Here is a 17415-nt window from a genome sequence, read left to right as displayed (position 1 = left end):
GTATGAGCCGCACGTCGAAATCAAGCTTAAGTAGAATGTCTGTTTGTAAAACAGTGATTCAAATAAAGGCTATAAGAAGGGAATAAAGACCTGAATGGACTCAAAGGAAACTAAAACAAAATTTATCTGTATTAAGGAAAAAAATATATATATGTATATACTGTATATATATATTTATTTATTTTTTTTGATCAGACAGTGCTCCTGTTTGTATTCCCATTAGGGAAATTCACAGCCTTTATTTATCCTGTTTAGCGTTGTCACTGAGAGTGAACGTGAAATAAAATCCTATACCTTGATTATATCCAGCATCCAATGCCTTGCTTATATATTTGAATCACTGTTTTTGGGTTGTGCACCAGGACAAGAAGAGGGTATTTTCTACAGGGACCCACAGGTATGGCATATACATGCTTGGACTAGTATAACTATGTAAAAGTCGTCATGCCTAATTTGGTTATATTTCATTTTGAGTCTATGTCAGCCCTTATGCCGATTTTCCAAAGTATGCTTATATCTTTTTATTTGAATCACTGTTTTATACACAAGCAATCAGTTTAAGTTTGACACAGTGCAGCTCATTACATGAGTTTAAAAATACTCTGATATTTGTGCAACTAACCCTATAATAGCTTCAACTCCTTTGGGAAGACTGTCCACAAGGTTTAGGAGTGTGTCTATAGGAATGTTTGACCATTCTTCAAGAAGCACATTTGTGAGGTCAGACACTGATGCCGGACAAGAAGGCCTGGCTGGCAGTCTCCACTCTAATTCATCCCAAAGGTGTTCTATCAGGTTGAGGTCAGGACTCCGCGCAGGCCAGTCAAGTTCCTCCGCCCCAAACTCAATCATCCAGGTCTTCTTGACCTTGCTTTGTGCGCTTGTGCACAGTCCTGTTGGAAAAGGAAGGGGCCATCCCCAAATTGTTCTCACAAAGTTGGGAGCATGAAATTGTCCAAAATGTCTTGCTATGCTGATGCCTTAAGAGTTCCCCATTACTGAAGCTAAGGGGCCAAGCCCAACCACTGAAAAACAACCCCACACCATAATCCCCCCTTCACCAAACTTTACACTTGGCACAATGCAGTCAGGCAAGTACCATTCCCCTGGCAACCCCAGACACGTCCATCCGGTTATGTGATTCGTCACTCCAGAGAACACGTCTCCACTGCTCTACAGTCCATTGGCGGTGTGCTTTACGTCACTGCATCCGATGCTTTCTATTGCACTTGGTGATGTAAGGCTTGGATGCAGCTGCTTGGCCATGAAAACCCATTACTTGAAGCTCTGTTGTTGTGCTAATCTGAAGGCCATGCAAAGTTTGCAGGTCTTTAGCTAGTGACTCTGCAGACAGTTGGCGACTTCTGCGCACTGTGCGCTTCATCATGCGCTGACCCCACTCTGTAATTTTACGTGCCCTACCACTTTGTGGCTGAGTTGCTGTTTTTCCCAGTTTCTTCCACTTTGTTATAATACCACTAACAGTTGACCGTGGAATATTTAGTAGCAAGGAAATTTCACAGATGGACTTATTGCACAGGTGGCAACCTATCACGGTACCACGCTTGAATTCATTGAGCTGAGAGCGACCCATTCTTTCACAAATGTTTGTAGAAGCAGTCTTCATGGCTAAGTGCTTGATTTTATACACCTGTGGCCATGGAGGTGATTGGAACACCTGAATCCAATGATTTGGGGGGGCGTCCCAATACTTTTGGCAAAATAGTGTGTGTGTGTGTGTATACATATATATATACATATATATATATATATATATATATATATATATATATAATTTATTGTATATATTTTTTTAATTATTTATTTTTTTAATTATTATTATTTTTTCTAAATATGTTTTTATGTGACTGTTTTAAGGAAGAACAATTACAAGCAGTCTGGACTCTTTCACCTTTTGGTTTGGTGCCCATTTGTACAGAATGTCAATACAGGTGATATGAGGTGTTTGAGGTTTGAGGCATGCTTCACCTTTAGCAGTCACCATTTGTGGATGCTTTATGTGCATCGCTGGTACGTGCTCAAAGGATTAAGTACCAGAATTGGAAGCACCAGTATATCAAACCTTTTTAAGAGGCGGTGTCCAATGAAAGTGCGCTAACAGACTGGAGTAATTGAGGTGGATAGCTAAGGTTTGTTGGTAAGGATAACAAGAGCAGAGCATCCAAAATGTTGAGCAGGAACATGGTTATTAGCAAAGCCAAGGTCAGAAGAGGTGGTGTGCTAGTGAGTTTGGGCCATGCACAAGGCCGAATCCATAGAGTCCAGGAGGTCAAAGATAATAGGCAAGGTGAGTAACGGGCACTAGACCTATGCAGGAATCAAGAGTGAAAACAAACTGGAAGGCAACAGTACAGGGTCTGAAACGAGGAGTACTGAGAAATCAGGTTCATCTCAAGAGCCAAAGATCCACTGGGAGATTGAACAATATGCGTCAACCTACATGCCCCTTCGACCCACATGAGGCGTTTGCCCCAAATCCTACAGAGGATTATGCTACAAGGGATTCCCTTCAAACTTTTAGCCCCAGACTGATCCAGGAGGCCCTTGCATTCACAACCACTTTGTCTCCTCACAGCCACCTGCCTGCTAAATTGTCTAGACCAGTTGGTTCAAGGCTCCAGATTCCACTGTGCGTCTCAGTCGCTGGCTTTAGCAGCATGGCTGTTGGAAGCCCAGGTGTTAAGATATAGGGGTTTATTGCAGTAAAGCTCAATTCTGAGCAGTTACAAAATTATAATAATTGTGCCTCCTCCCTTCCACCTTCCCCAACTGATGCAGAATACAACACTTGTTTTGTCAGTGGGTTGGTATAACACTGGGTAAATCTTTCCTTATTTCATGATTCTACATGCTGGTTCTGGTAATGTTGACCAGTCCAACAAAGTCACTTTCCTTGTTGGTCTCAAAGTCATGTTGATGCCCATCTCGCCAATAACATCACATCCAATATAGGACCAGCGGTCACCTCTGGTTCTGCATTATACTAGATGATGTCAGAGTACCTGTCCACATTTCATAGTGGGAGCAAAGATGGCCACCATTCTAGCTGCCGTGAAACCATGGAGAAAGAAAAGGTTCACTCTTTTTAGACCTAGACTAAACAAGTGCTGTATTCTGCATAAGCTGGAGGAGGGACTAACTTTTTTTTTAATGATTTAAGTGCTTAGGGATCAGTTATAAGGCTCCAAAGTCTACTTCTTCTTTCACTGCAACTTGTAGGTTAGGTGGTGTGAATGTTTTAGTTTTAATTCATTTACCTTTTCTGTTGGTAGAATCTTGTCCTTTTTTTGCTGGTAGTGGTTTGACACATAGGGCTGAGTACCATAGGTCAGGTATTGGCCATAGATATGCTCATTTAGCCGCTTTGGCAAATCACTCCCTGAGTCATACCAATGCCAAAATGATTGCATTCTTCTGGTCAAGCCTCCTCTTGAGCCACGGAATTCTAATCTGGTCCTTTTAGCTTAAGCTTATTAGGGATATCACTTAGTTCCGAACGTTGGCCTTTTTAGTGGCTGTTACTTTTTGGAAAGCAGATATGTACTTACCTGTCCAGTGGCAGGTTTGCAGAAACTTTGCTCTGTGTGCAGATACTATCCAACTGTCTGGTGTGTTAAATAGCATGGTCCGACGTTTGGAGTTTGGGGCTCCTCTTGCCAACCCCTAGTAACTGTAGGAAACAGTAAAGATGTACATGGAGGAAAAACTACTGTGGCCTGCAGAGGAAACACTATTCCACTATGTTGGAAGTGTGAAATTGATGCAGAGAGCTTTACAGCAGAGCAAAGTGGATGTGGCTGCATTAGCGGATGCCAGCTTCAGATGTAAGATTTTGCAGGAGGACTGAGGTTTTCACCTATTTATTTTGGTGTTATGGTGTATTCATTAGGAATTGCTTTTAGCCATCCCAATGGTCTATTTACAGTGATGTGTTCCTCAATGGCCGTGGATTATATACAATCTTATTTTCTCCATCGTTCATTAAGAAACACATCTTTCCTGGGTGTTAAAGTAGAGTTAACCCCTCTTATCCTTAACAGCCAAGGAGGCTGCCATTTTAGCCTCTGTTTGATCCGTAGTTGCCATGGTTCTGCACAGGTGATCATCGAGGACACCAGCCATTTGATGGTTTGACAATTCAGTTGAGAGCACAAGAAAATGTGTCTTGAATGTAACTGTTTTGGGAAACCGTTAAATTGATGGGTTTAGTTCTGCTTCAATTACTGCTTTCTACAACTGTAGTTCTATAGCAGTTGTTGAGTATAACCACCAAGTGGAGCTGTCCTTTTTCTTTTGTTTTACATCCCAGTGTCAAATGCAGGCAGTAGTGTACACCAACAATGCAGTGTCCCTTAATAAACACTGTAGAGAAAATGATTTTGTGGTGAGTACAATAAAATGTAATTTTCCAAAAAGATACAGTGGGGAAAATGATTATTTGATCCCCTGCAGATTTTGTACGTTTGCCCCCTTACAAAGAAATTAAGGGTCTATAATTTTTTTTGTCATAGGTGTATTTTAAACGATAGAGACAGAATATCAACCGAAAATCCAGAAATAAAACACATTATAAATTGAGTTGCAGTTCAGGGAGTAAAATAAGTATTTGATCCCCAAGCAAAACATGACTTAGTAATTGGTGGATAAACCCTTGTTGGCAAGCGCAGCGGTAAGACATTTCTTGTAGTTGTTTACAAGGTTTGCACACATCTCAGGAGGGATTTTGGTCTACTCTTCTTTACAGATCTTCTCTAAATCCTTAAGGTTTTTTGGCTGTCTCTTGGCAACATGAAGTTTCAGCTCCCCCCATAAATTTTCTATGGAATTAAAGGCTAAATTTACTTTTAAAATAATATCCAGCTCCCCTATGCACCAATATACTATTAATGTATCTCAGTTGCAAAAATATTCAAGCTCTCTTTGATCTTTTAAATTTCTTCGAAAGCTTTTTCAATTCCTGGAATGTAGACAAAGGACAGAGGAGCCAGTAGGACCGCAGAAGCAGTTTACCAGCTGATCTCATTAGCACACATATCCTGCTGTGACCTCAGTGTGTATTAACACAACCTTCACCCATCAACTATTTTTTCACAGCATCCCCATGCTCTCTCCCCATGTGTATTTGCCTGGCTACCCCAGCGTCCCATCAGATGGACTCAGACCCCATGCAGCCCACGGGACACCCCTGATGTAATGAAAAGGCCTGCTTGATTGGATATAGAGTAATTAGATAGATGCTGCGTCCTCCTATTATTTAGTTTTGGTAAGTCTAAAGGAGATTGTCAGAGAGTGTACTATCAACTTGTGTAGGGTATGGTCACATTATACACCTAAAATTAACTAGTTGCGATTTCTGTGTCATTAATTGTTAACAGCACATCAAACACAGAAACAAGCACACATTTTGCTACTTGAAAAAATGCATGACAAATGCAGCAAAACTTGCAGTAAAAAAATGTGCAACTCGCATCACGCCAAAATGTCCCAGGAGCTACTTTGCCACATGTAGCGCAGCCTATTGAAATCAATGGACTGCCCTATGTGTGTCACTGGAAAAACGAGCCAAAAAACATGCGCTCCTTCTACTCTCATTGTGAATGGGGCCTGAAACTGAAATTGGTGCGTTTACACAGAACAAAGAGGCTCCATCCACATCTATGTGTTTCCGAATGCATGGCAATCTGCACAGAAAATGCACGATTTGCCATGCGTTTCAGAAACACGATGTGCATCGTATTTGTGTTGTCAATACATGTTAAAGGCATCCTAAGTGCAGCAAATGCACCAAAAACTTCAGTTCTTCTCCAAAAAAAGTTCTGGAACTTTTCTGGGGCAATTGTTACGTGTATGTAAGCTCATTCATGTGAATGAGATGCCCTATGTGTGACGAGTGAAAATGCTCCAAAACACCCAAAACAAACGCTTACGGAAATGTGAGACTTCACTACATGGGGATGTGAACGGGGCCTGACAACTGAGTGTCTCTATCCACTCCCTCCTATGTACGTGTGTAAAGATGGCCATACACTATGCAATCTGATTGTACAACCTCTGTACAATTTCCTTTAGATTTACCAGAACTATGGAATAAAAGTACACACCTGAACAATCTATTCAATTTGTATCAAATCAGACAGGCTCTTGTACTACATAGCTGATAGGAGGAAGGTAATATTGTAATTTTTAATGTACAGCGCTGAGTGAACTATTGGCGCTTTATAAATACTGTATAATAATAATAATATAATAATGAGGGAGGTGTGGTTCAGAATGGTGAACACACCCTATTCTGTGATGCAACAAAGAAATGAAGGCTTCTAGGAAGTGGCCTAAAGGAAGTGAATGCTGAGAGAACATCTACAGAAATTATGAAATCTGAAAATCCATTCAAAATCTCACAGAAATTGACAAAAAATTAAAGGTAAGCGAGAAAAAAAGCACATTGGGATGGCTTGGCCAAAAATGGCATTGGAAAATGCTTCCATTTATTATGAAAAGTGAAATTCTGCCCGAAAAGGTGAACTTATCCTTTAAGGTCTGGAGACTGGCTACACCACTTCATGATTTTAATGTGCTTCTTCTTGAGCCACTCCTTTGTTGCCTTGGCACTATGTTTTGGGTCATTGTCATGCTGGAAGACCCATTCGCAACCCGTCTTCAGTATTCTGGCTGAGGGAAGAAGGTTCTTATCCAAGATTTTACAATACATGGCCCTGTCCATTGGCCACTCAATGCGGCCAAGTCAGTCTGTACCTTTAGCAGAGAAACAGCCCCAAAGCATTATGTTTCCACCTCTGTGCTTGAGTGTAGGGATGGTGTTCTTAGGGTCATAGTCAGCTTTTTTCTTCCTCCAAACACGGTGAGTCAAGTTAATGCCAAAGAGCGCAATTTTGGTCTGATCTGACCACAGCAATTTCTCCCAATCCTTCTGTGAATCATTTAGATGTTCATTGGCAAACTTCAGACAGGCCTATACAGGATTTCAATCCATGGCGGCGTTTTGTGTTACCAATGGTATGTTTGGTGACTGTGGTCCCAACTGCCTTGAGATCATTCACAAGCTCCTGCTGTGTAGTTCTGGGCTGATCCCTGAATTTTCTCATGATCAGCCTTACCCCATGAGGCAAAGCTTGCATGGAGCTCCAGACCGAGGGTGATTGATAGTTATTTTGTATGTCTTCCATTTGCGTATAATTTCTCCAACAATTGTCTCCTTCTCACCAAGCTTCTTGCTGATGGTCTTGTAGCCTATTCCAGCCTTGTGCAGGTCTACAATCTTGTCCCTGATGGCCTTTGGCAGCTCTTTGGTCTTGCCAATGGTGGTGAGGTTTGAATAGGAAAAGAGATTCTGAAGAAAGGTGTCTTTTATACACATAGCGAGTTGTAATTATGAGCACATTCTTAAATTGACAGGACTAATCTGTGTACCTCATGAGCACATAACCAGTCTGTAGGAGCCAGAATTATTGTTGGTTGGTAGGGGATCAAATACTTATTTTACTCACTGAACTGCAACTCAATTTATTACACTTGTATCATGTGTTCTTTTCTGGATTTTTGGTTGATATTGTCTCTATTTTTTAAAATACACCTTTTATAAAAATTATAGCCCCTTCATTTCTTTGTAAGTGGGCAAACATACAACATCTGCAGGGGATCAAATAATTATTTCCCCCTCTCTATTTACATGTGATGTGGAGAAAAAGACTTGAGAACAAATTGTCAAATGATTGTAGGCTTACATGTTTTTCATATCCTCTTTTTTTTTAGTAGTCACAGGGCCGTCTGCAACTTTCAGTTCCAACAGCCCAGCCAGTCCCTTAAGCTCTGCCAGTCTCACTAGTCCCCTCAGTCCCTTCTCACTCATCTCAGGATCCCAAGGATCACCAACTAAGCATACCACAAGTGAGGTAGGTAGACTTAATTTCATCAATTGTATGAATATTGGTGATTAATGGATAGAGTAATTTTGGAATGCTTAGTAACCTTACAGATAATTGTAAAACTTGGCTGACTGAACAAAGCAAGACATCTGAGATGTCTTCTAATTCTCTAAAATTTGCAAAAAATATAAAATTAGAATATACATGTTTATAAGGGTATTATTGTATTATTCCATGTCATTGGTTTTTTGTTTTGTTTTTTTTTTTGTATAACTGTCTCTTGATTAGAATGCTGAGGATTTACTGCATGCATTTCATCATTATGATTTTATACTCTGCTTTAGTCTGCAGTGTACCACAGTTCATATCTTTCAGTTTATTTGATAATCTATGTTTTATTTGTAATTTCCTGCAAATAATATAACATAAAATACAGTTTATGCTATATATGAAAGACTACCCATGATATATTAAAATTAACCACAGTCCTAGGTCTAAGGTTTAGTAATGTTTTTTTTTTTTACAGCAAAGTATTACATACAGTCATATAGTTAGATTGAAAAAAGACACAAATCAATGTAGTTCAACCAATAGAGTATTCATACATAAAACACAAACTATACATTATTAATATATTGCTCAGGGAACGATTTAAAAAATGTTTTTTATTTTGCTATGGTACACCATATTCAGTCCTCATATCTGATGCACATTTTATTCCATTGCTCCGGGTTGTGGATGGGCCCTTGACATCCTAACATACAATGCAGGACTGCTGGGAGTGCATTGTATGTGATGACAGTTCCTGTGACTCAGAGCAGAAAAGAGAAGTGGCTTCATGGAAGTGGTTGTGCAGCTGGAAGGAAACCTGCAGGAGTAAGAGAAAAGGCAATTATAACTGCTGTTTATGTTGCACCTAGACAAAAATGAGCCTTTCACCATATTTATAAATATATATATATATACACACACACACATACATGTATCAATGTTATTTGACGAAAGTATCCCAATTCTTTTAGAGCTGTCATAATGCATATTCAGTACTCCTGGTGTTGCCAAATTTGCCATTGGTTCAAAAACCAATAGCAGGTGACAGAACCAACTTGATTAGCATTCAGCACACTGAAAATATCATTGAAAGTGCAGCAGTAAAATTATGGTATTGCAGTCCTCAGTGTATTAGTATGCAAATAGCAACTTTGTAGTACTCATACCCTGATGTTCACTCCCAAGTTTGCTGTGTAGTAAAAGGACTCTGCTCTAGGTCTCTCCCCAGTGACCTGGTTGAGGTTTCAGTGGCAGGTGTCTCTATTATTTCCAAAGCTGTGGCACTTGGTGACCTTGTCTCTAAAGACTTGCTGCATGGTTCAAGTGGACTGTGTATAGCGGTAAACTTTGTAAAAATAAATACAAAATATCAGCTTTATTCCTCTGGTAATCCTGTGGTGTTTTGGTGCACAGCTTCGATTCACTGTGCTGACAATCTGGCCACAATTTTCTTGGTTGAAATCATTCTTCTTGGGCTCTGCACAGCAACCAAATTGCACAAATATAAAGAGTCTCTTCATCCTTTTTCTTTGTGCTCAGACAATGAGCAGCAGCACATCCTCACTCCTCCTGGCACCCGGCAAGTCGACCAACTGGAGACACATCATTGGTAAAGGAGGGACCTTACCACTGCCTGCATGGGTACCCATTTTGGGATAGCAAACTGTAACCTCTTTGCACTGCACTGTACTGCACTTCCGTTACTAGTTTTCTTGACAATGTCTGGCACAAGAAAGAGTATGGAACAACATGCAGATGCAGGCAAATCTATCGAACACTTCTCCCATTCATGATTATCTGTCTTCAGCATAAGGTTTGTTTGGCACAGGGAGCCCTCACAGTATGACAACTGAAAGCCACTTCTGAGCTGCCAGCTTCTGCACCTGTCTCCAAAGCCTTTCTGGAGCCTTCCTAAGTGCCTGTGGACAGCAGTTGCTTAACAGTAGAAGTCTTTTCCTCTGATGTTTTGATGTAGGATTTCATGTCACAATTGACTCAACTCATCTTTACAGTATGAGGGCAGAAGCTGCAAGTGACCTTCTTATCCTTACCGTGTAAAATCAGAACTGGATAAGCAGTCCCCTATGGCCTTTAACCAGGGCCATATGTGGAACTCTGAGGCTAAATCTATAAGCACACTCAAAATAATATATTCCCAAAAGAAAACTGTATCCTTCCTTATTGAAACAGTGTGTAACGCCCTTGGGCTAGAAGACTGTCTTGTCCCCACTTTGAGCAAGGTGAAAGTTGTCTTCTTTTACAAACCTATAAGGCCTGGTACAGTGTCTTCTTATTATCCCTTTTTTGATGATTTTTAATTCATAAGGATTGGAAACTCTTGAATTTCCCTTTTCTGCCTGTCAAACATTTTCTTTATACAGATAAGGAATTGTTTAAAAAGCGGTCCACCTGTTGTGGACCCACCAATGTCTTACGTTAACCACCACAAGACAAGACACTTTCACCCCCTTCCTGTCCAGGCCATTTTTCAGGTTTCAGCATTATCACACTTTGACAATTACTCAGTTATACAATGCTGGAAAAAAATTAATTTTACATCATTATATGAAACAAATAGAAACAGACAGCTTTCTTTTGGTGGTATTTAATCACCACTGTTTTTTATTTTTAGCTATATAAACAAAATAAGCCTCATAATTTTGAAAATAAAAGTTATTTCTGATGTACAATTTTGAAATAAATAGTTTTTCTTCATAAGTTTAGGTCAAAATGTATTCTGCTATATTTCTTTGGTAAAAATAACCCAAATCATTGTATAATATTAAGTCTGTGTGAAAGTTATAGAGTCTACAAACTATGGTCCAGAGAACAGCAAGCCTCCACTCACCTGAGACAAAGAACCGCCTGTGCGAGAGGGCTCCTGTTAGCCATTCTTCCATCAGAATGAGTATAAACGGTACCTGTTTCCAAGTCACATGCAATACTTTATTTTAATCCAAGATAAAATACAACATGATCCACCACACACTAGCGCGTGGGAGGTGATGTTGTATTTTATCCTGGATTAAAATAAAGTATTGCATGTGACTTGGAAACAGGTGCCAGTTATGCTCATTATACAAAGTATGCTATATGTATTTGAAAATTGGTCAGTCCTGATGTACTGACTACCTATCTCACTTCTTGAGGCCCTAAAATGTGGGGACAGCACCAATACCCTCCAAATTACTCCTTTTGAAAAAGTAGACAGTGTTAAGTTGGCATTTTTGCAAGTTATTTCTCGCACACAGCATAGGCATACTTACAATTGCACCTCAAAACACATTTTGCTATGCCGTTCAAGTATGTGGATACCACATGTGAGGCTTTTTCACAGCCTAACCAAAAAGAGGGGCTCAAAATCCAAGGGGAATCTTCAGGTGTTCCAGGGGTATACTGTAAATTACACATCTAATTACCTGTCTACCTATCACATTTTTGGAGTCCTTGGAGCACCAGGGCAGTGGAAACACCCAAAAACTGACCCAGTTTTGGAAAGCAAACACCTCCAAGCTATTTTGTGAAAGGAATAGTGAGTCTTTTGAAAATTTATTTTTGCCACACGTTTTTGGAAAATGTGAAAAGAAAATGAAAATGTATTTCATTTGCACAAAGTTGTCATATTTAGAATTACACCCCAAAATACTTTCTGCTACTCCTGAGTATGGTGATGCCACATGCACGAGACTTTTTCACAGTCTAGCCACACAGAGATGCCCAAAATCCAAGGAGCACTTTTAGGTGTTTCCTGGGGCATAAATTACGCATCTAATTTCCTGACTATCTTATTTCATGAGGCCCTGGAGCACCAAAAAATTAGAAACACCCACAGAGTGACCTCATTTTGGAGAGTAAACACCCCAAGTTTTTGGAAAATTCAGAAAGAAAATTTAAATTAAGCCCAACCCAAATACACATTCTGATACTCTTCTTGAATATGGCGATACCACAGCTTTATCACTGGTTGGACTGACTATATACTGGACATTGTGTCAAAACCAGTGTACTGTAATTGTCTACTCTGTATGTGTGGTCAGAAAATATAGCTTAGCATCACCTGTAGCAGTCCCTGTTCCTATAAGCCAAGCAAGCCTAGCTCAATGTCATGTTCAGTGGCTAGAAGGTACAGGAGGTTGAAGAAAGGTTGAATAGAAGAGTTCTGCAGTTCCAGGAGTGCAGTTTTTTGCAGGAGATGGCTGGGAATGACATATCACAGGAACGTAGTCAGCAGGATGTGCAGAGGGGTCAATTCAGGCTGCAGGCAGAGACATGGTCATCAAACAGACAAATGATTTGTCCAGGAAGCAGGCAGAAACACGGTCAATAAACACACCATTGTTAGTACAGGTGGCAGGCAGTGGCAACACTGCACTGATGTGACAGTTATAAAGGAGCACTGTCTCTGGCTGCACTGATCTGGTGACAGTGAGACTTGAGCAGCGGCTGTCAGGAACACTGCTACTGGTAGTGATGTGGTGGCAACAATCAGGGACACTGTTGCTGGCTTACACTGGTGTGGTGACACAGCAAATGGTATGGTAGTGATAAAGAACACTGTTGCTGGCATATGCTGGTCTAGTGACATAGGGAGTGGTGTGGTGGTGATCAGAGAACTGTGGCTGCACTATTAGGACTTGTTCACACGTGAGGTTGAGAGGCAGTAAAACCTTGTAGTTTACTGCCCCTCAACTGCCACCCTATGTAGCTGCAGAGGCAGTGGATGGGGATGTGCACATGCCACAGCTGCAATGCTTTGCTTCGCAGCTGTGGCAGGAATTCTATCCCCTGTGTGCCCATTGACCGCAACCCATTCAAGTGAATGGCGGTACCTGTATGGGGTCCAAGGGGTTAAAGCAGGTTATAAGAAGGCGACACAATGTCTTTTCACTGCCTGTCAAATGCTCTCTAAAGAGCGACCCAAACACATATGGCACTTCAAAGAGCATAACACATGTGAACAATTCCTTTTGGTGACACTATGACTGGTGTGGCATTGATCAGGGACACTCGGATTGGTGTGGCATTGATCAGGGACAATGGAACTGGTGTGGAATTGATCAGGGGCACTGGGACTGGTATGTCAGTGCTTAGGGACACTGGGACTGGTGTGAAGGGTCTTAGGGACACTGGGACTGGTGTTGCAGGGATCAGGGGCACTGTGACTAGTGTGGCATTGATTAGGGCTAACATGACTGGTGTGGCGGTGATCAGGGACACTGTGACTGGCACAGCCATGATTAGGGACACTGTGAGTGGGGTGGTGGTGACTAGGGATAATGACTGGCAGCACTAGTCTGGTGGCATTGTACATGGCAGCCAGCCAATGTACATGATCATCACCATAGCAGTACAATGCACTGATCTTGCTCTGGTGACAGCATGTAAAAAAATATAATTTTTTAAACAATTTTTGTACAAACTGTGATGAGAGCAATGCAGTGTCACCATAGTGACACTGTACTCCTTTGGGAGGGGGGAAGGGGTGATTGAGATTTTTATTTTCCATCCATGAGGAGAAAACTTTAGGAAAAAGTGGATCGGTTAGTAATCATAAAGTTCCCACACCAAACCTACACAGCCCCCAAACATATATTAATGTATAAAAATAGTATAGTAAATATATATTAAATACAATTAGTTTGGAAAATATATATCAACTACATAAAGTCACAGCTGTGAGGCCCTGGCTATGTCACTAGTGCCTCAATAGACCAGAAAATGTGATTCAAGCAAATGCGGGTTACAGAATAAATCTTTGAGTTAACCAATGACTTGCAAAGGTGCATGCAACAGGAATGTATGTATAGCCATGTTTTTTATTTTGGAATGAGTAGAGAAGGGTTAAAAACCCTGCAGGTTATGGTTTGCGGTCTGTGTTCCATTAGGCAAATTTCCTTTCACTTCCTGTTCTGGCAACACAACAGGAAGTTGGAGGAGCTCTCCTAAATTAAGGAAATTCTCCTCTTAGACTGTTGTACCAGGAACAGATATTTAACCTTACCTCTTGTTTGGGGGACAACTATAAAATTAGGAATTTATCCTCACTTTCTTTCTTGGTACCAATGGTCAACAGTGCAAATAGTAAATCTCCCAAATGCGGACTCGTACAGCAATAAAAACTTGACAGAGGGCCTGAATCCTTCCCTACTCTATTCAAAGCTAAAATAAAGTTTGCATTTAAGGCTTCATTAAAGATACAAAGATTAACTTAAGCTAAAAAGTTCAATGTGCATTTTTTTTTTGCCATGAAACTGATTCCATTAGACACTGATTTTCATTACATCGTTGACTGTTTCAGTTTTTGTTAAGTTTATTTTCAAATGTTATGTCCTGCTTTTTTACCCTTATAATTTTCCTAATATTTCATCCCTTGCTGCTAATGCTCTCTGGCTTCCTCTCTGCTCAGGACTCGGGCCCCCCTCGGCCCCCCCTCCCTCTTTCATACACACCTCTGGACTCTCCTCCAGCTGTCCCTCCACCCCCAGGGGAGGGCCACTTCCAGCCTTGGCCTTACCCTGTCTCTCCCTGCTGGCCACACAGTGAGGTAACTAGGGGGCATGTACTGTGAACAAATATGGGGCGGGATTGTAAAAAGATTCTTACATCTACATGTAAGAGTGCATGGAATATGTAACCTACATCAGACAGCTTGAATAATGTTTTTCCTTCACAATTATAGTTTCCTTTTATTTAACCACTTGAGCTCCAGAAGGTTTTACCCCCTTCATGACCAGAGCATTTTTGCTATTCAGCACTGTGCTACTTTAACTGGCAATTGTGTAGTCATGCAACACTGTATGCATATGAAATGTTTATCTTTTTTTCACACAGATTCTTCTGGTGTTATTTGATCACCACTGGGTTTTTATTTTTTGCAATATAAAAGGAAACCAAAAAAATTGGAAAAAAAAACAATATTTCTTTTATAAAACATATCCAATAAAAAAATGAATTTCTTCATAAATTTAGGCCAAAATGTATTTGCCACATGTTCTGTTGCTACATCTGCTACATGTCTGTTAAAAAAAAAACAACAATCCAAATAAGTGTATATTAATTGGTTTGTACAAAAGTTATAGCTTCTACAAACTACGGTATGTTTACTGGAATTTACGCAGCAATGACAATATACTGGTAATGGCTGTGTTCAGCGACTTATAGTGGGACTGTGATAATGTCGCGGGCAATCTGACATTAGCTGATGCTGGCTGGGAGGTACACTAACTGATAAACTTACACTGACATTAATAGTGACACTAATACAGTGATTAGTGCTAATCAGGGGCAGACTGACAATTTTGAAACTCGGGCACTGCCCGAGGGCCCGGGGTCAGTAGGGGGCCCCATGAGAGGCCCCTTGTACCTTTTTCATAGGCTTTTTTGAGTTTGGGCAAGGACACAGGGGCCCCATGATCCCCTATTGCCCGGGGGCCCTATGAGTTGTCAGTCTGCCCCTGGTGCTAATACTGTACTGTACTAAAAAGTCTGCTTCGGTATGGTTGCAGCTCCCTAGGAAGAGGATTGGATGCACTCAAGTGTAGTAAAAGGCAAAAACACAGGAAGCGCCACCAGCTAAGCTTAGATGTCCTTACTTTCTGCTGTGTAACAAGGATTGGGAAATGAGGGGATAGTTTTGAATGGCATTCTACTTTAATAGTATTGACTTGTTTGCATGAATTCCTTTGCATAGGGTGTTTTTTTTATAATACAATATTTTGAAAGTTGGTTGCCACATCAGATCTTCTTTCATACAATTTTTAAAGGACTAGCTGCAGTTAGCAAAGAGTAAATGTAAATTTATTAAAAGATAAAAAAAATAAATCTACACTTAAAGAATTAACCTTGCTATGAGAGCAATATGCATTGGTGATTTTATCTTGCTAATGTCATACTGTCATGGAAATCCCATAATACATTTTGAGCCACTGGTCCAGAGACATAATTTTGGCAAATTAAACCTCAATTCCAGCTTGAACTAAAAAAAAAAATATAGCCAACATCCTTTATAAAAAAAAAACTGAAGAAAAAAAAATAAAGCTACTCCAGCCGATATAGTCAACCTATATCTTGGGCTAATAAACAAAGAATCGCCAGCGCCAACAAATATTGTGAAATAATTCTCAAACAAATTCTGCTGCTCCTTAGTGATAACACTAATAAAATACAAAAAACATAAAAAACAGCGCAAATAATATTATATGTGCAACTCAAAAAGTTCCAAATAATACAGAGAAAAATTATATTAATGAAATAGTCCCACTTCAAAAAATATAGAATATGGTGAATAGAATAAAGTCCTTGTGGATCAGTCAGCCTGGGAAGATATATCAGAGATCCGGAGGTCCCCTTAAGGTAGGTATGATTATCAGCCAGACTCCAAAAGCTCCGTCCCTCTGGTGGTGATAGGTGAGTACTACAGGGATCCTGCAAATGGATTTAGCTCCCAATGGGAACCAAGAAACAGGTGCCCATAGTGTAGTATTTTAAAATATGTTTATTCAATGTAACTCAAATAACAGGCAGGGTAGTAAGGCTGTGTACAGTACATAAATAAAGCAGAGTACACAGCAATGGTACTGACCCTGAGTTAAAATGGCCGCGGGGCTGTCTCGTGGCTCCGGGCAGAAGATGACGTCATGCTCTGTCGGTTCCTCCTAAGGCCTTTCGTGCCCAAGCACATCATCAGAGGGGATACCAACCAGAGCATGACAGACGTCCATCTGATTTATTCTGAATCGCGGCATTCGCGCATGCGCAGTGCGGCGCCGCCATTTTGCCGAAGTCTATGGAGTGCGCATGCGCGACTCCATAGACGCCATTTTGCCATAGGTTAAAAAGCATATGCAGTTCCTGATAAAAACGGTTGTTACTAACATTAAGTGGTACAACCAAAACCTTATAAAATTACATTAGGGGTCAAATAGAGATGAGGATTACAAACTAATACTCAATATAATAGATGGGTAAAGTATCAGACCCAAAAAATTCTATTTAATATCCAAATAATAATCAGGATTATTATACTCTGCAATACGGCAAAAGGGCACAAGGGGGTGCTAACTCCAATACGGAATAAAGCACTAATAATGAAATATACTACAGAACGGAACAACCTATTATATAGTTATAAAAAATATATACATGATGTTTCATAATATATAATAAGACATGTACCAATATCAGGATATGTAATACAATTTCCTAAAAAATCGTGATGAGACTCAATATAAAATCAATAAAAGATAAAAAATTTATAATAAAATATAATAGTATAATAGTATAAAAGAGACAAAAGAAAAAATACCAGGAATCATGGGGTATTAAAGAACCTAATAGGGCGAAAGATGTGTAGCTTAATAGTAGTCAATTGTTTGCAATAAAGCAGTTGACATCAATTTCTATATTGTGTCCTAGTGGGTATAAAGTACCCAGTTCATATACCCACTTAGTTTCTGCTTGT

General features: G+C 40.1%; 1 protein-coding gene across 19 annotated transcripts in view; it reads left to right on the top strand.

Moving 5' to 3' along the window:
• PLEKHA6 (pleckstrin homology domain containing A6) overlaps positions 1 to 17415 on the top strand; it is a 605411-nt gene that overhangs the window by 432245 nt on the left and 155751 nt on the right. For 18 of the 19 annotated variants that reach the window (XR_016311607.1, XR_016311598.1, XR_016311596.1 and 15 more), the window contains 2 exons: positions 7792 to 7931; positions 14362 to 14499. Coding sequence is in view for 3 of the 19 variants with exons in the window: in XM_089669394.1 (XP_089525520.1) it covers positions 7792 to 7931; positions 14362 to 14499 (278 nt within the window). In the remaining 16 variants the exon portion in view is untranslated. The remainder of the gene's footprint in view (positions 1 to 7791; positions 7932 to 14361; positions 14500 to 17415) is intronic. The other variant, XR_016311606.1, reaches the window with a different exon arrangement.

The sequence above is a fragment of the Staurois parvus genome, unplaced genomic scaffold (assembly GCF_062004578.1).
Source record: "Staurois parvus isolate SC_StPar_1 unplaced genomic scaffold, SC_StPar_1.0 ptg000074l, whole genome shotgun sequence".
Lineage (NCBI taxonomy): Eukaryota > Metazoa > Chordata > Amphibia > Anura > Ranidae > Staurois > Staurois parvus.
Note: the sequence above shows the minus strand (reverse complement) of the source record. Positions and strands in the feature narration are given on the sequence as shown.